Here is a 26,366-nt window from a genome sequence, read left to right on the forward strand (position 1 = left end):
ACAACCTACCTGTTCATCATTATGATGTCGGTTGTCCCAACCACCTGTCAAAGTCCCACAGACGGTTTTGGGGGCAAGAGCAGACATTCAAGGCTGGAGGAGCTGTAGCCTTCATACTCTGCTTGCGGGCTTCCTAGAGGCCCCTGGCATGATCACTGATGATGGAAAGAGATTACTTGACTCCATGGGCCTTTGGTCTGATGCAGCAGGCATTTCCCATGATCTCAAACCAGGGAGAAGTAGTAGTTCCTGACAATCAAAATTGCACCCTGGTTGATCCTTTACAAGGATCTGTGGACACAAAGGGCAGAGGGATACTACTATCCCTGATGCAATGTGAAGTAACCAGGGTCACTTCTGCTTGCTTTGCTGCTGCCTTCACACCTTCTGCTGTCCCTCAGAAAAGCCCTTGTTTAGACATAGGTTTCCCACAATCCTCCTCCTCTAACCCTCTTCCAGCCTCCAAGACTGTGACTCTCACCCCCCCAGTCATTGCTGACACCTGGTTTCTGACATCACAAATAAATTATGTCACAGCACTTAAGCTTTCACATCATTCATGGCTCCCCGAGCCCTGAAAGGGGCAGTAGCATCTCAGAGCCAGAGAAAACAGCCACCTATTTCTCAGATATCTTGCCTGTCTGCTACAAACCCTGTTGTTGAAGCTCTTAGAAAACCACCTGAGTGAATATGAAGGCCTTGGAGAAGAAGAAACAATGTCCAAAGGTATCTCATCTTCTTCAGAAACCAGGAGTTGGCATCATTTACTCAAGGCTCAAAGTGAGGGGTGATGTGGGGGAGAGAAATGCTGAAAATTGGCCTGTGGTTTTTTTTTAAAAAAAAAACCCAGAAAGTGGTGGAATTTTCTGGTACATTACAAAAAAAATGTTATGAGAATCTATCCTTCCCTGGCAGGTAGCCTTTCATACTGATCCAAGTGTTACATATCTGAAAGCAGCTATAGATCCCAGAGGATAAAGCAGCAGTGAGTTCAAATGCTTCTTAAGCCGTGGCTTTTATTAAGAACATCAAAAGAGCTTGGCTGGATCAAACCATAGACCTATCTATCCCAGCCTCTTGTTCCCTACAGAGGCTATCCAGATGCCCATTTACTTATTCATTTACTTAAGCATTTGTATGCTACTCTTGAGCCACAGAGGCTCCAACAGTGGCTTTCATGCTAATCGATAAAAACAAGACATCCCCTGCCTGCAGTGTTATGTATATAAATTAAATTTTGATGATATGCAAAGTAACAGAGTAGCTTACAGCTAGGAAGCTAAATAACTCTTCCAGGTGAACGATAGCCTTTTTGTAAAGACTATACATTGTCCGGACTATTTATATTCAAAAAAGCTTTATTTTCATAAACATATAACTGAGATCAATTTATTTACAATCTCATGCTTATTCAAACACGGATACGTTCTCACTTGAATTGTAGTCTTCTTACTTAGACCTATAAACAAAACTGTATTGAAACCTGCACCTCACTTACAGTTTCTTATGAAAGGTTTTGCTTTCACCTCAGCAGTATTCTCTTTGTTCCTTACAGAGAACTCCTGCACAGATTTAGGGTTCTCCCTCTGTCTGTTTCACTTCAGACAGATCACACTGACACAACACTGTCTTCAGCAGGTTTCTGAGAAACCTCTCTCAGCAGCCATTGTCCTCTCCCAGAAAAAGAACAGAAAGCACTTAAAAACAACATTTACTGGAATAACAATCACCTTAAACAGGACTGTTTCTCAAGAAGTTGTAGGATTCTCCTCCTCCTCCTCCTCCTCCTCCTCCTCCTCCTCCTCCTCCTCCTCCTTCTTCTTCTTCTTCTTCTTCCTTGCCTTTTTCCCTGACAAGGACTTAAGGCAGCTTACAGAAAAAATAAGAGCAGTTACAAAATTGAGGGGAACTATCATTAAAAGAATGATTAAACATTAATAGACAGACAAACAGATAAATGAGATCTATTAAAAACATACAATCACAATGAAAACAAATTAGATTATTGAAGTGGTTCCCACCCACCTCCCTGCTGTATAGACAACTTGAAAATTGCTGAAGGTCTTTGGTGTCCACTTAATGATTTATACAGGCCTGTTGCAGCAATTCTAATGTTCTGTGCTAGGTGCCGTATGACTAACGTCATATGTACATAGCTTTAAACACCAGTGCTGGGAGCACGCTGGAGGCTGAGAAGGTGATAATATTTACACAGCCGTTATGCAGTTCAGATTGCATGGAGAGAGGCAGTGGGATATGAACACTAGCCCTACCCCTGCTGTTTATGTCCCCCTCTGGGCCCACTTCCATGCTGCCCAGCCACAGGAATAGTCTGCCTCAGTGGTGGGAAACCTTCAGCCCACAAGCCTGATTATTTAATTATTTGTTAATTAGACCACGCATTCGCCAGGCTTTCCCCCTTCAGGCTTTCCATGTTGGAGAGGAGCCAACTCAAATGACACCCCCCCCCCGCCAACGATCTCATACCCTCCAACATTTCTCAGATGAAAATAGGGACGTCCCATTCCATAATGATAATGTTACTATTTATACTCCACACATTTTACTGAGTTGTCCCATCCACTCTGGGCAGCTTACAGCATATAAAAAAACATAAAAACATACTAAAACATTTTTTTAAAAACCTTCCCTATAAAGGATTGCATTCAGGTAGCTTGAGGGTTGAATAACTCCATACCCTCCAACATTTCTCCAATGAAAATAGGGACGTCCTAAGGAAAAGTGGGACATTCCAGGATCAAATCAGAAACCAGGACGGCTTCTCTAAATCAGGGTTGTCCTTAGAATACAGGGGCACTTGAAGGATCTGTGTTCTGAATCACATGGTAGAGACTCATGGTAGAGACTCAGCAAGCCCATGTACAGTATATGATCTTGCCCTTTGGCTATCTTTGTTTTCTCATATGTATTTTTATTTGCAGTCTCTCCATCCCCAAATAATAATGGCTCTAGACATGATTTAACAGTTATATAAATAGGCTGCTCCTTCTGAGCGGCTTATTCATTCTATGTAATATTTGCTTCTTGCTCATTATAACAAAGTTATAAAAACACTGCAATTCAAAGGGTAGGCTCTGTTAGTGGCTATGACGTGGCTGACTCAGTAGTCCAATTCATGTAGTCATGTAGTCTCCTCCACAAGTTGAGCTGGTTCCCCACTTCAGGCATTTCACAAGGATGGCAGTGAGTACACAGCAGAGGGCATGGGGCCAGTTTTGTGGTACCCCCCCCCCCCAAATCCCACAATAGTATGGTGCAAGCATCAGGAAAAAAAGACCTGTTACACACTGTCTAGCTTATTCACCCACCACAGTAGTCGATACCACATTATAGCATTATTTTTTAAACTGCCACACAGCCCAATTTTAGATCAATTGGACTTTATCCTAAGGGTATAGTTCAATGACCACTTGCATTTAATTCCTCTTGATGTAGCAGACAAAGTGCCACAAACAAATTGCGTTGAGGACAAGACGTCTTCTGTTGTCCCCATAACTTTGCTCTGTCTTTCTCAGATCAATGATGTGGAGAGTGGAGCATCTCAGACAAGCAATTTGATACACGTAAGGAGCCACCTAAGGAGGGTAAGATGCCATTCTGTTTGCCTGCTGCAAGGTTTAAAGCCTAAAGTTAGCTAGCATCATCTGGGGAGATGCAACTTCCTTGTCAAAAGTCCCATCATGTCTACCAGTTTAAAGACTGGTACAATATTTTTTTGGTCAGGGATGGAATGCTAACCCAAGAAGAAAGTAGCACCCACCCACACCCAACAACACAGAGATGATCTGAGGTAACCAACATATTATATCAACATGTAGCTCCACAGTGGACCCAGCCTTAAGGAACTAGGCCAAAAGCAAACATAAAAATAAAATTAAAAACCTTATGCATTTTGGAGCCTGCTGTAAAAATTGCATGTGTGTATAATATTGTATTGAAACAAAATTTAAAAAATGAACTTTATTTAAAAAAATATTTCTGTCTTTTTCCTGTTGACCTCACACAAGTAAACAGTTAACTACAATATAATACTAATATTGAAGCAGGCTGGGCTCACTCTTTGGCAACCTCTTCAGCTGTTGTGTGATCTCTTTGTTTTCTGTACCTGCACAGATAATAAAGAAACTGGTTCTCCTCAAAATGCTCAAGAGTCCAAACCGCAGAATCGAGTGGCTTTGTGAATTAGCGCACAAGTACAGGAAGATGTTAGCGATTGGGGGTGATGTGGATTCAGGTGCTTCCTGCTCCTGGTAAGTGACCATAGGTAGGGGTCTTTGTGCATACATGTGTTTATTTTGCTAGAATATAACAAACAGGGCCCTCTGAAAGTGTGTGTGACTATATCATCATAGAATCATAGAACTGGAAGGGATCCCAAGGGTCATCCAGTCCAATCCCCTGTTAATGCAAGAATCTCACCTAAAGCATCCATGACAGATGGCCATCAAACCTCTGCTTAGAAACCTCCAAGAAAGGAGAACCCACCACCTCCCAAAGGAGTTCATTCCACTGTCAAACAGCTCTTACTGTCAGAAAGTTTCTCCTGATGTTGAGCTGGAATCTCTTTTCTTCTAACTTGAATCCATTGGCTCTGGAGCAGGAGAAAACAAGGTTGCTCCATCTTCCATGTGACAGCCATTTTTATATTGGAAGGTGGCTATGATATCTCCTCTCGGTCTCCTCTTTTCCAGCTCCTTCAACCATTTCTCATAAGGCTTGGTTTCCAGACCCTTGTTAATCTTGGTTGCCCTTCTCTGCACACATTCCAGCTTGTCCATATCCTTCTTAAACTATGGCACCCAGAACTGGGCACAGTACTCCAGGTGTGGTCTAACCAAGGCAGAATAGAGCAGTACTATTAGTTCCCTTGATCTGGACACTATACTCCTGTTGATGCAGCCTAGAATAACATTAGCTTTTTTTGCTGCTGCATCGCACTGTTGACTCATGTTAAGCTTGTGATCTAAGACCCCTAGATCATTTTCACATGTACTACAAGCAAGCCAGGTGTCCCCCATCTTATATTTGTGCAGCTAGTTATTCCTGCCTAAATGCGGAACCTTACATTTGTCTCTATTGTTGTTAGTTTTGGCCCAGTTCTCCAATCTGTCAAGGTAATCTTGAATCCTGATTTTGTCTTCTGCGGCATTAGCTACCACTCTCAGATTGGTGTTATATTTAAATTTGATGATCATCCCCTTGATTTACCTGATATTGGGATTTGGGGATAACTCAACGTTGGGGGAAATTGGGTTCCAAATTCCTCTCAGGATCACAGATTACTGGTATTTGGTTTTGATGATTTTGAGTGGGTGGATCAACTCCCACATTCTCCAGCTCCCCTCTTCCTTGCCCGCTACTTCCTAAGTGCTTTCATTTATTTTTTTTATTTCCAGTGTGCCCTGAAAAGAAAATTTCTTCTTTTTTCATCCCTCAGATTTGTACAAAACTAGAAAACTGCACAAGCAAATTTACCATTGCCTATCTGTATGCATTTCCACACTTCTTGGGCGGGGAATTTTTAAAAAACCAAACCAAACAGAACAAGGTGCACACGGGCCCTGTGAGTATTTTACTGGCATGACAAAATCGACAAACTAGAAGGCAGGGACAAACACAAAAGGGAATGCCTCCTGGTATGAATGGGAAAGGCCAAAATTGCTCCTCATGTACAAATTTAAATATGTGCAGGTGCAGAGTAGACGTTGAATTCTAAAGGGAGTGGAAGTGGATTAAGAGCTACATAATACTCAGATGTGGATGAGCCCTAAATTACAGTCATACCTTGGTTTTTCAAACAGAATGCATTCCAGAAGTCTGTTCGACTTCCTAAATGTTCGGAAACCAAGGCACGGCTTCCGATTGGCTGCAGGAACATCCTGCAGCCAATTGGAAGCTGCAGAAGCCGTGCCGGATGTTCAGCTTCTGAGACAAAGTTTGCAAACCAGAACACCTACTTCCGGGTTTGCAGCGTTTGAGTTCCAAGTCGTTCGTGAACTAAGCTGTTCGAAAACCAAGGTACGGCTGTATATGGAAGAAAAAACTAAAACAATGAAAACCCTTAACAATGCTTCCATCCCGCTCATGTGACAGGGTGTGCACCCCCTCTGAGGAACCTCCGGCACCTAATGTCAGCGTGATTGATGAGCCTGCCATGGAAGTTGAGGAAGTTGCTAAAGACAAGGCAGCTGAGCCTAAATCGTCAACTGAGGCAACATCCCCAGAGCCGGCTTCTTCAGAACTGTACGAGGCGCTCTCCTTGAAAGGCCTGCCCCACCGGATTCACATGCCTGCGCGCAGAGTGCTCTGTAGACCATCAAATTTGAGATGGGTCAAGCCGTGCTGCACACGATCGTGTAGTGAGACTCTGGAGCATGTCGTCACCATCCCTTATTCAGAGTGTCAGAAGCGGCATCCAGTAAGCAATCCAAACTGCAATTGTTTTTGCCAGGGAGGTGGGCAGAGATAAAATTTGTGGGGGTTTGCCTCTGGGTCGATTGAGTGTATGCAATCGGGTCTCTCCTAAATACCATATCTAAACCCAGATCCAGTCCTGCTTTGCCCTGAACAGATCTGCTGCATGGATCCAGAAACTGTAAGCAGCAGTTTAGGCAAGTGGGTTTAATTCAGCACAGAATTTTGGCTAATTAACAGCAGTTAGCCAGTGCTGTAGTAGTAAATTCTGAAGAGTGGGAGAAGCCTTCATTGCGATGAAGGTAGCTGCGCTATCCATTATTGTTAGAAGCTTCAACTCATAGAATCATAGAATTGGAAGAGACCAGAAGGGCCATCCAGTCCAACCCCCTGCCAAGCAGGAAACACCATCAAAGCATTCCTGACAGATGGCTGTCAAGCCTCTGCTTAAAGACCTCCAAAGAAGGAGACTCCACCACACTCCTTGGCAGCAAATTCCACTGTCAAACAGCTCTCACTGTCAGGAAGTTCTTCCTAATGTTTAGGTGGAATCTTCTTTCTTGTAGTTTGAATCCATTGCTCTGTGTCCGCTTCTCTGGAGCGGACCATTCATAGTTTCCTGGGAACTCCATTGAGCTCAGTGGGACTTACTCCTGACTGCACAGGCTCATCCTGTGAGCTTTAACAAAGTATCTTCAGTCAGCTGAAATGCAACTTTTAGCCTTTAATTAAATATCAAAACAATGTTGCAAAGAAGCATTACTGTTTAAACTGCTGGCCTGAAGTAGAAATCTCATCAAAGGAAAGGAGATAAGTATCTAGCCTTTGCTTCATAATTTCCCTCATCCTCTGACTTTCACTGTGCTAAACTGTCACAAACTTGCCAGGTTCAGCATCACTTCATTCAGTGGCCAGAGCAAGGCGAATCTGCCCATTAACCGAGTGCTCTGGCAGATGACGCAAGAGCAGGAGTGAGCGGGGCGGGGTGGGGCGGAATACCAGCTGACAATCCCCTCTCCTCCACTACTGTTGATAAATCAGGTTTAGGAAAGTTTAGGTCACAAGCCCAGGCAAGAAATCCACTAGCTGTCTCACTGAGCTGTGAGTTTGTTCTCATTTCCTGTAAACAGATTTCTGAAATGACATTGGCAATAGGAATCAAGATTTTTCTTGCACACACCATCTAAGGGAGCCCCAACTGCACTTTAGACCTTCTACAATTTATTTATTCTTGCAAATTATTTAGCATGGGATAAATGGAAAGGCTTGGGTGGATTGCCTTGCTGCAAGGTGATAACTTGATAATTAGGGCATTTTGTAGGCCAAGCATGGTGGAATGAGCATCTGGCAAGGCCTAGGAAGCGGGTTTAGTCTATTTTAATTTCCAAAGTGGAACGGAAGATCCCAAGAGGCCAAAACCTCTTAAGCAGCAGTAGTAATAATAACAATAACACAGAAGTAATAGTAGTATTTTGGAATACTAAGTTGGGAGTTCTTACATTTGAAAATCCTTGATGCATCTTATCTTTTAAGAGCCGGGACTGACTGGAATGAAGCTCATTTCAGAGGTTCTGAAGATAGTGAGAGGAGCCTTGAAGACATAGATCTATTGCGTGTTGATTCATATTCCTGCAATAAAGGGGATATTGAGCATCCTTCAAACACAAAACTTGTCTCTGGCTTGAAATAGACGTGTGTGTGAGTGTGTGTGCCAATGTGCCAGAAGCAGGGAGAAGCAATGAGGAAAGGAAGCAGATGCATTTCATTTGCAAACATGAAAACTGCAGATTGACAACTTTCCCCATCTCGTGGAGAAATATAGCAATACAGCTGCTACAGATCTGGTTGGAACAACAGTTGCCCATGGTTGCTCCTGGGGAGACTTCTGTATACAGATGAAATTGCCTTTTTTAGTTCACATTAAACCTCCATCTGCTACAGAGCTTGATCCCAAGGAAGTGAAAGCAGACTCAAAACCTCAGGGGACTTGATAGTGTTCCAGGAAGGACTGTCAATGCATTGCAAGTAGAGGAGACCTATCATTACATATTTGTAAAGAGAAGGCCTCTGATTATCTCCAGGTGTAAGATTAAAGAAGAAACCGGGGGGAGAAGGGGGATTTGAAAGGGAAAATAGCAGCCAATATAATACATTTTGAAATCACCCTCACTGTAGTTATGATGTCACTAGAATGAATAACTGTACAGCCATGCCTTAGATCCACAAAGGAACCACAGTTCTTTGCTATATTGATAAAAGCCCTGCCTTTGTTCACACTTTGAATGGCTTCTACAAGAGGTCCTTGGTGGTGGGACTATACAGAACATCCATATAATCAGAGGATGACACAGAGGATCAGCACCCAGCTTCTTTTGGGCAGCTCGTAACACCAAAGCACCTCAACAGATCCCACCACTGACAATGCTTTGAGAGCAGCAGATGGCTGGGCTAAGCCACCATTTAAATTTCCCCCACAATGCTCCAGAGCAATGTACTATTTCAGGGGCATTGTGGGAAAATTTAAACGGGCTAGACCCAGAAATCTGATGTATTCTGAAGCAGCCGTCCATTACTGCCCACTAAGGCCCACCGAAGGATGAAGCGGCCACCTGCACATATTACTCACACTGGTATGAAGCCATGTGAGATACTTCAGATAGATTCAGGTAACAGGAGTTTTGCTTGGATCAGCAATGGGATCTCAGTGTGAAACTGGTGGAAAAGTAAAATTTGGCTCAGTATCTGAAGACTCGTATTAGTATGACATTCTCTATGCCACCCATGTACCCCACCAACACACCAGTGTTAAGAGGAGGTATGTAAGGAGAAAGATCTAAGACTTATGGTAAAGAGACTGGAGCAGTGTTTCCCAAACTTGGGTCTCCAACTGTTTTTGGACTACAATTCCCATCATCCCTGACCACTGGCCCTGCTAGTTGGGGATGATGGGAATCATAGTCCAAAAAACACTAGCGTCCCAGGTTTGGGAAACACTGAACTAGAGGCTAGTTCACCTTAGTCAACACTTCTTATTCAAAGCCATAGCAATGGACCCTACTGGTAGCAAAGTTCATTAATTAATTTCATCCCTAGACATCAGGAACGCAACAGAAATTTTCAGTTTTCTCAGTCTTTCTGAAGAAAACTTTGTGGCCATAGTTACTATATGACATCAAAGAAATCTTTGAAATTCGTTCTGTTCTTTTCATCTGATTCCCTAAGAAAGCAAATTCTATCTACAAATGTATCAAGAACATAAATAAAATTCTGCTGGATCAATGTCTCATCCACATCCAGCATCCAGTTCTTACCGTGGCCCAACCAGATGCCTAAGAAAAGCATTTCTTCATTTTAAAATGTACGTGCTGCTCTTTGCCTAGCAGCTCTGAGTAACTTGGGATGTCATCTCAGCCTTACTCTGAGTCAGATTTCACAGTCTCTTTCCACCTTTCACAATCTTCTTTCCAGACCCCACAAAATACATATCACCTCCTCGTTTATCATGCATTCCATGTACTCTGTTGGTTCACACTCTTTTAATTAGAGAGGATGGAACTAAGTATGTGCTGGGCCTGGGGGTAATCTCGGAAGCGAGGTCCAGGTCTGGTCCAGAGTTCAAAGAGTCAGCGAGGAGTAAGTCCAAAAGAGTCAAGGCAGGAAACAGGGCAGGAAACCAGGCACGGTCAGGTACAGGAACACAGGCAGGATCTGACAAACATCAATGTTGCTCCCACAACCTGGGGCGGGGTCCAACAGCCTTTTATCTCTGACGAGGTAATGGCCGGTCCCGATCCCCCACGACTCACCACCCTGTCCCGCCCGAAGGTGAGCACTCCTCCTGCGAGTACTGAGGTCTCTCCTTCTCTCAGACCTGAGTCTCTGCAGCTCAGGAGAAGTTGGTGGGTTACTAGACCCAGGGGCCGCCTCAGCCTCTCCTGACCCAGCTGGTAGTGGACCAGCTGTCAGTGATGGCCCAGCAACGAGGTATTCTCTGCATCTGGAGCCAGGACAGGCTCAGGCCCCTGACTTGGCCCAGCTGGTGCTTGTTGCAGGGGAAACTGTGCAGACTGATGCTCTTCGGTATCAGGCCCCAGACCTGGTTCAGATGATGTCTGAGGCAGAGGATCCGGTGCAGACTGAGACTCCTCCGGTTCTGAGCCCGAGCCCGAGCCCGAGTCCCAGGCCATCACAGGAGGGGACAGTGTGCCATCCTTGGATATTGTAGTCAGGAGCTGCAAAGCCTCTTCAAAGAGTTATATAGCTGGAGCATCAGTTAAAACATTCATAGAATCATAGAGTTGGAAGAGACCACAAGGGCCATCCAGTCCAACCCCCTGCCAAGCAGGAAACACCATCAAAGCATTCCTGACAGACCTCCAAAGAAGGAGACTCCACCACACTCCTTGGTAGCAAATTCCACTGCCGAACAATTCTCACTGTCAGGATGTTCTTCCTAATGTTTAGGTGGAATCTTCTTTCTTGCAGTTTGAATCCATTGCTCCGTGTCCGCTTCTCTGGAGCATTCATTAGAGATAAATCTACAACAGGAAATGCAAGCAAATGATGAAGGCTTCAACTAGCCTGCCAATGGAAAAAACAAACACAGCAAAATCTTAGTACAGGCATCCCCAAACTCGGCCCTCCAGATGTTTTTGGACTACAACTCCCATCATCCCTAGCTAACAGGACTAGTGGTCAGGGATGGTGGGAATTGTATGGTGTGGGGTAAGGGTCCCCTATCCTTTTATGCTCAGAGGAACATTTGGAAATCTAAATAATGGTTTGGAGCACCACAAAATACACATTTCACGGAAGAAAAACTGGCAATGCTCAGACATAATTCCCCACAAAAGAGGGAGAAAACCTACATTTCCACCTATCAGGAAAAAAAGCTGGTAATCCCTTCTCAACCAAAACAGCTTTCCACAAAATCAAAAAAGCTTCAATGCTTTTTTTTAAAATAGAAAATAGGAGCATCAGGGGCCTTGAAGGGTGCCAAAGTGCATCTGAGGGTGCTATGATGCCCTGCAGTTCCATGGCTGGGGACTCCAGATGTAGAGAAACCACTGGCTTGGAGACACAGAAGGAGTTTCTTTATATTCATTCATTCCATGGTAATGTGGGCTGATAGGAAATGCTTAATTAAGAGGATGGAGCCTATACAACAGGAGTCCCCAAACTAAGGCCCGCAGGCCGAATACGGCCCGTGCGATCCAATTATTTGGCCCCCGACGACCCCCGCCACCTGCTCTCTGAGTTGGTGTGGCACTGGAAATGGCTTGTGCACATGTGCAAGCATCATTTCCGGCGCACTTCTGGTGCGGTGCAGCACTGGAAATAGCTTTTGCGCATGCGCAAGCATAATTTCTGATCTGCTGGGTCTGCAGAGCCCATGCGCACGTGCACAAGCTATTTCCAGTGTCGTGCCGCGCCAGAAGTGCACCGGAAATAACGCTTGCGCATGTGCGCAAGCTATTTCCGGTGCCGCTCCTCGTCAGAAAAAGCGAGTGTGCACGCGTATGGACATGTGCTCCCCCGCCCTCCGGCCCGCCGCGCGATCAGCGCCGGAGGAACCAGCCCGAGGCTAGGTAAGTTTGGGGAGCCCTGCTGTATGATGATACCAGTGATGCTGTTGCTGCAACTCAGCTTTAGGTCCCTCCAGCCCAGTATTGTCTACTTTGGCTAGCAGTTGTTTCCCAAGGCCTGAGACACAGATCTTTCACACTACCTGATGTTTTTAACAAGAGATGGTGGGGACTGAACCTGGGAGCAGCAGTGGGGAACCTTTTTGTCCCCATGGACCAGATCTGCCTCTGTGGGCCAACTGCGGGACCACCCAGCAGTCAATCATCTAATGCAGGGGACAGCAACCTTATTCAGCTGTGGGCCGTCCCTCAGACCATGTGGTGGGCCAGACTATATTTTGAAAAAATAATAATGAACGAGTTCCTATGCCCCACAAACAACCCAAAGATGCATTTTAAATAAAAGCACACATTCTACTCATATAAAAACACCAGGCAGGCCCCGCAAATAACCCAGAGATGTGTTTTAAATAAAAGAACACGTTCTACCCATGTCAAAACACGCTGATTCCCAGACCGTCCGCGAGCCGGATTGAGAAGGCGATTGGGCCGCATATGGCCCACGGGCCTTAGGTTGCCTACCCCTGATCTAATGTCACAATGATATCAGGTGACTGCCACCTGTCAAAGCTAACCTGCCTTTTGGATCTCTTGGCTTGTAGGACAAGTGTCCCCCCCCCCCGGGTATAGTGGGGTGGATATTTTTGGTAGTAGTGGCCCAAGAAAATTTGATGCCTGAGGTACAATGGCTACTGGTGTCCCTCACCCCCATTGACTCAAGATGCAAAATCCCAAAGGATGGCCAACTTATTTTGGCACCTAAGGAAGAAAATCCTACAAATACTCTTCCCCAGGAGAGAAGAAATTTGCTATTTATTATCTGCTTGGTTTTGCATAATGGAAAGGCCAACCCTAAAGGATTTCTAGACCCCTGTAATATTGTAAAACGTTGCATTTTTAGTACCAATACCACCTACAAAAGGCATACTTATAGAACTAATACTGAGAATACTAGATAACAGGGGTAGGAAAACTGTCACTCTCCTGATCATGCTTGACTAAAACTCCCATCATCCCTCACCATTGGCCATGCTGGCTAGAGCTGATGGGAGTTGCAGTCTGGGGGGGGGAGCACAGGTTCCCCAATCCTGCTGTATACCTTGTAACCCTGTCCACCACACCACACCACCCACCCCTGCAAATCAATAGAGAAAAAAAGTAACTGAATTTCTTGGTGGACTACAATAAAAAGCCAGCAGATGGCAATAATCCTTTGCAACATACAAATGTACTATGCCAAGTAAAGATATTGCCACCTTTTGTTTAGCTTCTTTACTTACTAATGTTTATTAGTAAGCAATACAATACAATCTAAAACAGTTCTATAAAATGCAGTGTGCATCTGTTATTATCTGTAACTGCATATGTGCAAGGTTAAAAAAGTAAAACTGTGTACATTACAAACAGGTAGAAAACCAGATCATTCAAGTTAAAAACATCAGCAGAAACAAATAAAACAGGTCAGTTTGATAAGCCGTGTTATCAGAACTAGATCAAAAGATATAGGCTAAGTTCCCTAGCCACCAAAAAGGCTCTCTTTCTAAGTCCCCAACAAATACTCTCCCAGAAGTTGGCAGGGCAGAGCGGGGGGGGGGACCTTTCCTGGAGTTCTTTACATATGTGTAGGCTTGTATGGAAGAAGGTGGTCCTTCAGACAGCCAGGTCCCAAGTTGTTTATTATCAGTTGATGTTGTAGTGTGGTATAGTGGTCCTAAGTATTGGATTGGGAACAGGGACACCAGGGTTAAAATCCTGCTTGGGCATGAAGCCCACTGGGCGATCTTGGGCCATTCATAATCTCTTAGCCTAAGCAACCTCGCAGGGAAAAGACCCTGATGTTGGGAAAGATGGAGGGCACATGGAGAAGGGGACGACAGAGGATGAGATGGTTGGACAGTGTTCTCGAAGCTACTAACATGAGTTTGGCCAAACTGCGAGAGGCAGTGAAGGATAGGCGTGCCTGGCGTGCTCTGGTCCATGGGGTCACGAAGAGTCGGACACGACTGAACAACTGAACAACAACAAAAATTTAGAGAGGCAAAAGCATCAACACCACTTGGAACTTCTTGGAAGAAATGTGGGGTATAAATGCAATAAATAAAATAATAATAAAGTTGGCGCTCAGCTCAAGGAAGCTGCTCAATGAGCTTTGATGGTTAGAATGCGTTTTCTTCAATTAGTGCTGATGGCTGATGACTACTGAGCATACAAGCCAGGTCTCAAGCAGGGGCTGAAAAAACACTTGGTAGTTGCCAAAGAGCCTCAAGTTTGAGTTTTGCAGTCACTGTTTGAGATGGAGCTGTGGGATTATGTAACTCCATTTGTCCTGGGGAGCTGATACTCCTTTACACATCTGAGTGCTTGCTAGACAACCAAGCGCAATGTGTATGCTATTCATCAATAAATGAATGGGACAAAAATGTCCCAAGTGTCCAACAACACTTTCAAAACTGTCCAGCATTTTAGGGTATTTACACATGAGAAGCTAAAGTGCTTCCTGTCCAATGTGATTGCTTGGACCAGAATGTACAATTGATTTCTCTCCTACATCAGCATCACTCACTTGGGACAGAAATAGCACCGAAGAAGCTCAAGTGTGATTTTAAGCACCTTATGCAAAAACACCCTCAGAATAGGGCTGCCAGCTGGCAAGAAAAAGGGGAATAAACATCACAATAGCCTAGCATGCTGCTCTTGTGTCTTTAACAGCAGCTTGATCTGCAAAAATAAGCCAGTGAAACTTTTCACTTCGTGGAGTTTAAGCACGAAGCTACTGTTTAAGACATAGGAGCAGAGACCAACATTCTTATACTGAGAGCAATCATTGGGTAGGAAGGGACCCCTTTAACCTTGGATATATGAAAAGGATGCAGTCACAAAGACTTTGAAAGTTATGAGTTAAATCCTAGAAAATACATATAAAACTGTTAATCTTGAGGTTTTGCGACACCCAGACCCTAAGTTCTTTATTGTCTTCAGAGCTGAAGAAGCGTGCATGCACACGAAAGCTCATACCAAGAACAAACTTAGTTGGTCTCTAAGGTGCTACTGGAAAGAATTTTTTATTTTGTTTTGCTGAGCAAAGAACTTTTCAATATCCTCAAGCAGGGCTTGCCATTGTGTCAGTTTCACAGACAAGTTTCTAAAAGTAGCAAACCCAGCCCAACATTCCCCAACTTGGTGTTCTCCAGATGCTGATGGGAGTTATAGTCAAAAACATCTGCAGAGTGCCAGGTTAGGGAAGAAAGCTGACCTGGTTTTATTTTTTAGCAGAAGTCATCCACTCTCAAGCCACCCACTGTTGCTTCCTGGAGTAAATCTTCTGCCATATGATGAGAAAGAAAGTCCCTCTCTATTCTACTAGCCAGGGCACACGTGTGTGAATTGGGGTGAGGCGTCTGTGGCCTTTCAGATGTTGCTAGTCCGGATTTTAAAAATATCCGCCCAGATTTCCACTTCAAATGCTTCAGGATGAAATCCTCTGCGCACAGTTATTTGGAAGGAAGCCCTACTAGGACCGAGCGATTCCTAGGATTGTTTTGCCCACATGCAGCCCGAGAGAGAGAACTCCCTCCCTACAAGAGACACTTTTCACTCTGCAAGCGTCAAACTAGCCCCTTCTCACATCATCTGCTAAACACCAAAGCATGGCAAGGGACAGACCCCCGTTTTCTCCCCCGGTAAGCGTGGTGGCTGCGCCTTCCTGGACTAAACCACCTTTCTCGGCAGGGGGAGAAAGGAGAAAGGGGTCTGGGCTCCCGGGAGGCAGCTGGAGGGGAAAGTGGCGTCTCCAGATGGACTGAGCAGACTCTCCCCGGGAGGGCGCGGGAGGAGGGAGCTGAGCACTTGCAAGGCTCGCCGGGCGCCTGAGCCAGCTGAGCCCTCGAAGTTACCTCGGCGATCGCCTGCGCCGACTTGCTTCCTCAGCGGGAGGAGGAAGGCTAAAGAGGCGCCTGTGTGGGTGCTGCTGGTGGGGGGGAATGGGCTTCCTGGGGGCATGCTGTTGTTGATGTCAGGGGTGGAGTCCAGCCGGAGCCCCTGAGCAGGGCGGCGGCAGCTGGAGGCGGCGGCTATGGGACAGCGAATGGGCACGGCGCTCCTACTCGTCGCGCTGGGTGAGTACAAGCCTTCCCAGAGTAGGGGGTCGTGCTTCGATTTGGAGAGGGTCCGCATCATGGTGCTCAGTAACGAGCGCAGCTGAAAGTCCTTTCTCTTCATCCCGGAGATGCGCACCCTCTAGTTCTAAGGAAATAGAAAATTCTTTCCAGTAGCACCTTAGAGACCAACTGAGTTTGTTCTTGGTGTGAGCTTTCGTGTGCATGCACACGAAAGCTCATACCAAGAACAAACTCAGTTGGTCTCTAAGGTGCTACTGGAAAGAATTTTCTATTTTGTTTCGACTATGGCAGACCAACACGGCTACCCACCTGTATCTAGTTCTAAGGGTTAGTTAGCTACCGCCTCGCATTTCTTTTAAGCCTCGGTCTGCTTTGAACCTCGGTAAAAGGGGACATAAAATCTCGGCTGTGCCCTAAGTAGGTTGCCAACTGTTTTTTTCAGGCAGTGCTCCTGTGTAGTTATTAAAAACAACCTTTCAGGCAAAAATTATAATACACTCCCTCCCCTACAGAGAGGAAATGATGGGAGAAGCTCCCCCTGCTAAATGCCTGCATCTTGGGTAGTTGTTAAAGGCATAGGAGCTCGGGGCAGGGAAGTTGGCAAGCTCCAGTTATAGGCATGTTTAAATACTTGGCAGTAGCTCCAGAGGAAACATCAAAATGAACAGGTCGTGTATTAGACATGTATTGCATGGGCTAGATGGCTCTGTTGGATAGAGTGTGGTGCTCATAATGCCAAGGCTGCAAGTTCGATCCCCATATGGGACAGCCACATATTCCTGCATTGCAGGGGGTTGGACTAGATGATCCCCAGGGTCCCTTCCAACTCTACAATTTATGATTCTGAGCTCACTTTGTAAGGTTCTGCAAATGCAGACAACCAAATTCAGGGCAGGTCACATTTCACCTTCCATTGTAAATATTCCTCACCTACATTTTTATGCTGCCTGATCTCCAAAGAGTTCAGGGTAGAATTAATGGTCCCCTTTCTGCCATATTATCCTCACAACACCTCTGTGGGGCATGGGCATAGTCGGGGGGCAGGCAGGAGGGCAACTGCTTTCCCCTAAATCAAATAAATCAAGTAAAAAAAAATTAACTGAGGGTGTCCGAAGGAGATTCCTTGCATCATGAGCTGTTTGACAGGGGAACAAACTCAATCAGAAGGTGGTAGACTGTGCTTTTAAGCAGAGGTCAGATGGCCATGCCATAGATGCTTCAGTTGTGACTCCTGCATTGCAGGGGGTTGGACTAGATGACCCTTGGGATCCCTTCCAACACTACCATTCTATGATTCTATTAAGTTACATGGATCCCCTTTCCATTTGCAGGGTACCTGCTAAGGTCACTGACTGCAGAAGCCCAGTGTGAAAACATTTACCAAGATTTATCTGACTGCATCTTAAAACTAGGAGAAAATATGGCCAGCTATGAGGAAGAAGAGGAGGAGGAAGATGAAAGGGACCAGATGCAAGGACTGTATGCTGTCTGCGGGTGAGCATGCACATAACACCATCCATCTATCGCTGACACATCTTGCTTCCAGATTCAGTGCTACTCTCCCCCAGTTCCTGTTCTCCACTGTGAATTTGGGTGTCAAGTACTCCCCAGATATTTTCTAAATACTCCAAACATAGACCTCACCCATAATTAAGTGGGTGACTCCATATCTACTCCACATCTAGGACAGGAAAATGAGACTCCACACAGACAGTAGGTACATTTTCCTGCATATCCAGGCAGGGGCAGAGAAAGGGCAGGGTGTTGGGGGGTGGGCCACCCCGGTTTCCACCCTGGAGGGGGTGACACTTGGGGGCCCACCCCCGTGACTGGCGATTCCCAAGCCTAGCCCCGCCGCCCGGCAAAAACCTCACTCGGCATGGCGGGGCTCGGCTCGGCTCGCTCGCTCGCTCGGCCGGCACTTTGCGAAGTTCTCGCTTCCTGCTGCTGGTGGGCCCTGGGCGGAGTTGCGGAGTTGAGGGGCGGGCCAGCGAGGGGTGCCGTGTCGTGCATCATGACGTCACCACGCACACACGACGCACACTGTACCCAGGGGCACCACTATAGCTCAGTGGTAGAGCAGTCTGCTCTGCATGCAGAAAGGCCCCAGATTCAATCCCCAACATCTCTAGTTAGGGTTGGAAAGACAGATTTAAAACCCTGGAGAGCAGCTGCCGGTCAGTGTAGACAATACTGAGCTTGATGGACCAATGGTCTGATTTGGTATAAAGGAGATTTGTGTGTTCTTACATTGGCTTGTTTAATATACACACGGATGTCTGAGAAAAGAGCATGGGTAGGCTATAACTGCTCCATCTGCTATGTGCCCGTTAGGCTGAAAGGAAGCATGTGGCATGCCTTCAGTCCAGAGAAATTGGGGTTAGGAAGCCTTGCGATTAGATGCACACACCCCATATCTCAGTTTCCCCCTTCTAAGGTTGTAAGGATTTCTGCCCTCTTCACAGCCCTCTGATGGGTAATTAATACAGGAGGAAAAGTGTTCCCCTCTGATCCTGTTTATCCCCTCCTGGACTGCTTCAGCGGCACATGGGGCAGAGTCCCTGGTAACTTTGCAACCCTATGCCCCCCCTTCTTGTGGGATGCCTATAAAGCATAGCCCAGGGGTGGCAGCCCTCAGGAGCTATTATACGAGAAGGTGGTCTGAGGAGATGTTGAAGGAAGAGGGAGGAGGATCATGCCTGAGGAGATTCCGAAAAGATTGGGAGAGGATTGGAGAGCATATAGAAAAGGAGGAAGGGAGAAGGAACCACAGAGAGACCAGCTGCCATGTTCTACCCTCACAGAGGCTTGAAGCCTCCACCAGAGGCAGAGATATGCCTGAGAAACTTTCAAGAGTGCATGCAAACAGTCACTCTTTTCAAGTGGGATTTAATCACACACACTGGCAAATTCAGGTCACACAATTAAAGCAGATTTGGAGCTCTTGGGCAACAAACCCAGTTCTCAAGAAAAGTGGGGTTGGGGACCTACACAGTTTGGGGGATCTGGGATTCCCACCCACCCCCAATTTGGAAAGTGTGGGGATACAGTTTAAAGGATCCTATGATTAAGTTGCCCACTGGGAAGGTTTCTGCTCATCAAGATGGCTTATAAATATTCTAAAAACAAGATATAAATATTATTACCTTGGGAAGGGGTGTAGCATTGTGGTGTCAGAGGTGACATGGAGGCCGGAGTGATCTTACTCTTATTCCTCTGAACTGTTGATTCAGATGAGCATCATGAAATTAGGCCCCACTTCTATCCTTCAGAGGTGATATTAGCTGCGGGGGGCGGGGGGAGGGTAGACAGATACCCATATGTGAAGCTACAGGGAACCAGGCAGAGGGCCTTATTGGCAGTGGCACCAACCCTGTGGAATGCCCCACTGATGTTAAGGAGATGAGTAATTATATAGCATTTAGGAAACGTCTGAAGACAGCCCTGTACAAGGAAGCCTTTAAAAGTTTAATGTTTCATTATGATTTTATATATGCTAGAAGCCACCCAGAGTGGCTGGGGCAACCCAGTCAGATGGGTGGGGTACAAATAAATTATTATTATTATTATTATTATTATTATTATTATTATTAATCTTTTGTCCCACTGCAGTTGAGAGGAGACTTCAGGAGATAGGGAGATTTAAGTTGGGATAATGGCATTGGCGGAATAGGGAGTCTAGGTTGTCCCTCAGTTGCTTATCAGGATAATAGGATCTAGGAGCTATGCCTTGCATTGCTGGGATGATGCAACACACATGTATAAAGTCTTCTGCATCTGTTCTTTTCCATTTAGAATGTTTCCATGTTGTTGTTGTTTTTATCATTGCCATTGTTTAATCTGTTTTTATAATTGTCTTTTCTATAGTTGTAACCCTTATGGTGATAGGTGGGTGAGAGAGCTTGCAAACAAATAAATAAAACATGTGGTAATAATTATGGATAGTAATAATCAATGAAATGCACTGATTCGGGGCAGAGGCCTAAAAAAAGGCACATGTCAGTCTTGAATGCATTTGGCCTTTCCAAGGAGGGGCAGCTTCAAAGTGAGAAGCTTGAGGTTAAGGTGGATATGCAGCCATTTGTTTACTTGTAATCAAATCAGGATAGATGGGGAGGCAACCAGGTACCAAAGTGTCAAGCAGCTCAGCCCGGAGCAGGTCTGGGCCTGATTAAAAGTGAGCAAGGGAGATGGAAGAGATAAAAAGTTTGCTGAGATAAATGGGTGCCATTGTCCAGGAATGCAATCAAGGAAGAGGCGAAGCTCTGGAAAGGCACAAAACCAGCTAGCCCCCCAAGAGAAAAGATGCTGAGATTAGAAAGGCTGAAAAAGCAATAAATAAGAATAAGGAACTGGCAAAAGGAGAAGCCAGATTAGGGAGAGGGCAAAGACATATTGTAGGGTTGGGCAGGAGGTTAATGAAGAAGACAAGAAAGTCTTGGATTAGACAACTGGGCCAAAGCAAAGAAGATGAATTTTAACAAGGAGAAATGTAAAGTACTACACTTGGGCAAAAAAATTGAAAGGCACAAATACAGGATGGGTGACACCTGGCTTGAGAGCAGTACATGTGAAAAGGATCTAGGAGTCTTGGTAGACCACAAACTTGACATGAGTCAACAGTGTGATGCAGCAGCTAAAAAAGCCAATGCAATTCTGGGCTGCATCAATAGGAGTATAGCGTCTAGATCAAGGGAAGTAATAGTACCACTGTATTCTGCTCTGGTCAGACCTCACCTGGAATACTGTGTCCAGTTCTGGGCACCACAGTTCAAGAAGGATACTGACAAGCTGGAACATGTCCAGAAGAGGGCAACCAAAATGGTCAAAGGCCTGGAAACAATGCCTTATGAGGAACGGCTTAGGGAGCTGGGTATGTTTAGCCTGGAGAAGAGAAGGTTAAGGGGTGATATGATAGCCATGTTCAAATATATAAAAGGATGTCATATAGAGGAGGGTGAAAGGTTGTTTTCTGCTGCTCCAGAGAAGCGGACACAGAGCAATGGATTCAAACTACAAGAAAGAAGATTCCACCTAAACATTAGGAAGAACTTCCTGACAGTGAGAGCTGTTCGGCAGTGGAATTTGCTACCAAGGAGTGTGGTGGAGTCTCCTTCTTTGGAGGTCTTTAAGCAGAGGCTTGACAGCCATCTGTCAGGAATGCTTTGATGGTGTTTCCTGCTTGGCAGGGGGTTGGACTGGATGGCCCTTGTGGTCTCTTCCAACTCTATGATTCTATGAGGGAAGATGAAGGGAAGATGACCTCTAAGGGGCAATGTGCCTGAATTGGAGTTCGAGCCTTGGGAATAGTCATTGTAATAATACTACACACTACCCCAATCTCTGAGCAGTTCGAGGTTACAGGCGCTCACCCAGGGTTTGTGTTTCCTTTGGAATGAGGTAGGGCCCTATATTAGCCCCCATATTACAAGTGGAGAGGAATGAGGCTGAGAGTCCAACTGGGGACTTCCTATTTGTAGTTTAATTTCTTAATCACTGCGAGCAAGCAAGCTCAGCCACACACCAGATTCTTACTGCTGTTTTTAAACCCCACTTTCTAACTCTCTGTGGTATAGCTAAAGGGCAGCTCTCATTCTCCGTAGGAGTGATCTCCAAGCTCTACCCCCCCACACACATTTTTGCTCATTTTCTTAGGAGAATTACCTCACTGAGGTACTAATGTAAAACTTTGTATCTGGGCTGTACCACTTTAGATTGCAGGCGAGGGTTCCCATGGTGATGGTGTGGGGTGATTTAATTTGTTCAGATGCAACCCTAACTGCGCTTACCTGGGAACAAGCCCCCCCCCCCACTTTTCACAACAAATCAGTACATAAACAACAACAGCCTATACAGAATCAAACATGTTTTAAGAATTAGGAAATGGGTCCAGATCAGGGCTGTATACATATATTTAGAGGTTCTGTGTGCTTAACCTGTACACATGTGAAATTTAGTACTAAGCACATTCAGCACCAAGAGAACCTCAACTTTTATTGAAATTTCTAGCCCTTAAAAGATTATGAAGTTGGATCTGAAAATGTGTTCACCACAAAGGATGAAATATCAGAAACTATGGGGAAGACATATTTTATTGGGTCGGAAACCAGGGCTTCTTCAGCACTCTCCCTATCTGTATCTTTGCCCCTTTTAATGAACTGGAGAAGCAAAATTAATGAAGCAAACTATATAAGCATATGCAAGCCTTAATTAACATCCTTTATACAGACCATTGGATTCACATTTTGTTGATGTGGAGTTAGGCTTTCTCGTTTCGTTTTGCTTTAATGCAAAATATACACAACCTATCATTGTGCTGCAAGACCTGAGTTACTGCCATCCTGGATATGCCCTGCCATTCTTTCCTGCTATAATGGAATTAAAACAATACTGTCTTCCCATGATGTTCCTGTTCCACGCTTCTTTCTCTCTCTCTCTGCTAGTGAGAAAAGACTGGTCAGTGACAGATATGGAGATCATAATAACTGATGCCTCAGAAAGCAGACTGCTATGAAATTGATTGTATTTGTTGTTTGGTTTTAGTTGTGCAACATTCCCCCAGAGTCGAACGCTGACAGGTCATGTGATTATGGCCTGTGTTTGTGAACAGATGGAGGCTGCAAAAACTGAAGCATGCTGGGGATTGTGATTACCCAACTGAGATGGGGAAGGGTGGGGGAGAAAGAGTGAAGAGAAACAAATACAGACAAAAAATGTCCTTCAAAGTAGACACTTCAGTTTTCATGCCTCGCTCTTCCTGTCTTTGTTGAAGTCAGATAATTTTTAGCTGTTAACTCACTAAATTTCTCCTTTGCCCCCTGCAATTATGCAGTTGCAGGTTTCAGAGGCAAGGCTTGTTATAAGGCAAAATGAGTTTACCTTGTTTGGCAGTAGCTTCTCTCATTATTATCTCAGGACATTTATTCTGCCACAATAGTTCTATTTAATGAGCTCTTTACAGCTGGCAATCAGATAAATGTTCTCTGAGATTTTATGCACACAGACACACACATACCAGCCTTGTTTCATGATTGTGTAAGGATGCCTTGGACAAAATATGCTTTTTGTATAACCAGGGTCCGCTTTGGGCAAAATGCTCCACTAATGTGAGAAAGACTAGTGGGTTTTTGGTGGGTGTGTTCGGCAACATGTCATTAATGCAATAGTTGTGCATTAGTGATGGATTTATAGTGGACCATCCACACATTCAGCTTTATTAGATGTTCAGTGACACTTCCCCAATATTACCACCTTACTGCTATCTGGAGAGGCACTCTTGTGCAACAGCACATTGAAAGTGGAGCAAATACCCTTGTACATTTGTGGTTACAGGATAAAGTTACAGGATTCCAGGACATGCACCGATTGCAAACAAAGCAGGATGTCCACCGAGAAATGGTTGCTGGGGAAACCTAACCAGATGGGCGGGGTATAAATATATTATTATTATTATTATTATTATTATTATTATTATTATTATTACAAATAGCACTGAAAGTGAGATCACATATAACCTCACTGATACAATCATGGGCACAAATAATCATGAATGCACAATAAAAAGGACGTCTGGAGGGACCCATTGTAACATCACAATCAAACATTTCCAGAAGGAAAATGTTTCAGCAAGGCCAGAAAAAGGATACAATTCACTTTCACAGTGCAGCTATTACAGTAACAGCCTAGCAAGGGAGTACAGTTGGGACTCTGTCCTATGTCCCGCTTCCGCCCCCTTTTAAAAAATCCATTATAGCTCAAGCTACTTAGTCTGGAATCCATGTATTCATTGGAAGAACAGGAACTGGTTAACCAACAATTTAGTGTGCACCCTGTTTTGAGCGCTTGTGGTGGGCGGGGCCAGAGGCAAAAGTGGGTGGAGAAACTGATGTCAATTTTACATGGTAGGCTAGTTTGTGCACTTACACATCCCTCTCCATCCAGCAAGAGGCATTATCAGCATTCAAAGACACATTCCAGCCAGGCAAAAACACTCGAGGAGGGTATGGAGCAGGGCCAGCTAGAGAGGGTGGCTGGAGAGGAGGTGAGGCCTGGAGAGAGGTTTGGAGGACCACATTCATTCCCAGGACCTGAAGGTCTCCACCCTTGAGCTAGATCAACCTTCTCAGGGTATCCTATCCTGTATGAAAACTGCTTAGGCATCCTGAAATTTGGTTCTTCCAACATCCATCCTAATATTCCTCATTTAGACTGCATTCGTATGCACAGAAGCAAAATGTTAGGTATCCTAGGAGTTATTCAGGAAGGACTGCCTATAGAAGAACTTGTTCCTATGGGGATAAATTTGGCACAGGGATCATGAATTCATATTCATGGCAGTCATGTGAGTATATCACAGAAGTGCTGCTAGACGACTTGGATTGTCCCTTTTTTCTTCCTCTAAGGTGGACAGAATCACATTGAGAAGGCTGGAACAGTGCCTACTCTGTTCACCAACCAACCAACCAACCAACCATTCAGGGTTTATGTCGGGGTGGACAACCTCTTTGAGCCAGTGAACATTTTGAGTGCCATGGGTGCCAGTAACAAAATGGCTGGCATGGGGGTGTGGCTTTACACAAAATGGCTGCTGTAGGGAGCATACGAGAGGCCAAGCCTTGAAGCCTTTTTGTGGGTTGTGGATTTTTTGAGGGTATATTTACTGCAACATTTCATGGGTCCCATAAGAGCTATTGGTGAGCACCCACAGGCACTGCATTGATGATTCCTGCTATATGTTCTGCTTTACAAATAAGTGGTTTCTAACTGTGGCTTCTTTGTTTTATGAAAAGAAACTAAGTCTTCTCTTTCTCCTGCTGCAGGTATTGGGAAGAGTTTCACACCTGTGCCGTGGCTGCCCTTTGGGAGTGCCAGAGGGAGGCAGCAACTATCTGGGAGATGTTGAAAAAGGAATCTAGGAAAATCAAATTCCAAGGGAGCCTTTTTGACCTCTGTGCCTCCAGCAACTCCCAGAATTTCAGCTCCTTGCAGTTTCCATCTATTTCGCTGTTAAGCATCACCTTGATGGTCACTTGGCTTAATTTATAAAGGGAACCACTCTGCACATATGTACATATATTTATTTCCAGATCTTTGATAAATACTGTTAGGGGTTTTGTGTTTGTTTAGTGAATGCTTGGTTACATTATAAATATGGAGGGAAATCCACTGCATTTTCCAGAGTTCTGGGTTGTCAAGAACAAGCCTGGCAAGTGTTCCAGTTTGACTTTGCCCACGAGAAGTTGCTTGTGAATCTCAGCTTTAAACCACTGAACTTGGAGGAAATGGCAGCACAAGCGAAGGGACACCCCTAATTTCCTTATTTTGGTCTGCTGTTTTGGATGTTCTTTGATAAAACTACCAATCAAACTATTGTGTTGATCTCTTCCCACACCTACGCAACTATTCCTAAGGACAGTATCCAGAACAACCTCCTAGAACAGTAAATATTAGGGAACTAAAAAGGGCAGTTTGAGCTCTTAGAAACCACCAGGAACAGATTTCCCCAGAGAAATGAATTCAAATGGTTGCATTCCATCTCTGGAACAATCCCTAAAATCTCTACTGACACTCTGCCATTTTAATATGCTAATCAGGTTACACACCTGTTTGTAAGGTGTTTTTTGGACAAATGATTGTACAAGAATGGTAAGATAAATGGCACTATATTATGTTGGATTGTGGTTTCAGGTGCTGATCAAGAGCTCTGACCTAAAGCCGGTGGATAGAACCTCAGGGCTACATAAGAATATATGGATCAGGCCAAGGGCCTTCTAGCATCTTGTTCTTACATTGGCCAGCCAGTTGCCTGTGGGAAGCCAACAAACAGGACCTGAGTGCCAAAGAAGGAACTCATGCTGGCTTTGCACACATTTACAAGGGATCAACGTACACTGTCAATCCTCCTCCCGAAAACCACTTTTTCTTCATTTCCCAAGATGTGATGCAAGAAAAGAGTAAGTGTGCTGTCAGTGCTTCCGAAACTGAGGGATATGTCTGAACGTGTTTGAGGTTGAGAGTGATCTCCTGCAATTTGGCAGTATTCCAGCCCTGTTAGCAGAGTAGTTGTGCGTAACATACCTGTTGCTCTAAGACCCATTTGAGTTTCTCCACCTCTCTAGCATAGTGTAAACCAGCAGTGGAGAGCCTCAAGCTTATGAGCCTAATTAGG

General features: G+C 44.9%; 2 protein-coding genes across 2 annotated transcripts; both read left to right on the plus strand.

Moving 5' to 3' along the window:
- The first annotated feature begins 549 nt into the window (after positions 1-549).
- On the plus strand, positions 550-8,104 carry TP53TG5 (TP53 target 5). Its single transcript, XM_033153981.1, has 5 exons — positions 550-726; positions 3,537-3,605; positions 4,135-4,271; positions 6,115-6,439; positions 7,969-8,104. The coding sequence occupies exons 1-5, from the start codon at positions 691-693 to the stop codon at positions 7,978-7,980; spliced, it is 579 nt and encodes a 192-aa protein (XP_033009872.1). The 5' UTR covers positions 550-690; the 3' UTR covers positions 7,981-8,104.
- A 7,953-nt stretch (positions 8,105-16,057) lies between these two features.
- Positions 16,058-25,263, plus strand: LOC117048938 (neuritin-like). The gene is made up of 3 exons (XM_033153426.1): positions 16,058-16,195; positions 17,530-17,692; positions 25,018-25,263. The coding sequence occupies exons 1-3, from the start codon at positions 16,153-16,155 to the stop codon at positions 25,241-25,243; spliced, it is 432 nt and encodes a 143-aa protein (XP_033009317.1). The 5' UTR covers positions 16,058-16,152; the 3' UTR covers positions 25,244-25,263.
- Positions 25,264-26,366: the final 1,103 nt, after the last annotated feature.

This window comes from Lacerta agilis, chromosome 6 (assembly GCF_009819535.1).
Source record: "Lacerta agilis isolate rLacAgi1 chromosome 6, rLacAgi1.pri, whole genome shotgun sequence".
NCBI classification, from domain to species: Eukaryota; Metazoa; Chordata; class Lepidosauria; order Squamata; family Lacertidae; genus Lacerta; species Lacerta agilis.

Bases quoted from the DNA above. Each gene is read 5' to 3' on its own strand.
- TP53TG5 (XM_033153981.1), top strand. From the start codon at position 691: ATGAAGGCCTTGGAGAAGAAGAAACAATGTCCAAAG. The intron at 727-3,536 runs GTATCTCATCTT...TGTCTTTCTCAG, and splicing joins AGAAGAAACAATGTCCAAAG to ATCAATGATGTGGAGAGTGG. The intron at 3,606-4,134 runs GTAAGATGCCAT...GTACCTGCACAG, and splicing joins TAAGGAGCCACCTAAGGAGG to ATAATAAAGAAACTGGTTCT.
- LOC117048938 (XM_033153426.1), top strand. From the start codon at position 16,153: ATGGGACAGCGAATGGGCACGGCGCTCCTACTCGTCGCGCTGG. The intron at 16,196-17,529 runs GTGAGTACAAGC...TTCCATTTGCAG, and splicing joins GCTCCTACTCGTCGCGCTGG to GGTACCTGCTAAGGTCACTG. The intron at 17,693-25,017 runs GTGAGCATGCAC...CTCCTGCTGCAG, and splicing joins GGACTGTATGCTGTCTGCGG to GTATTGGGAAGAGTTTCACA.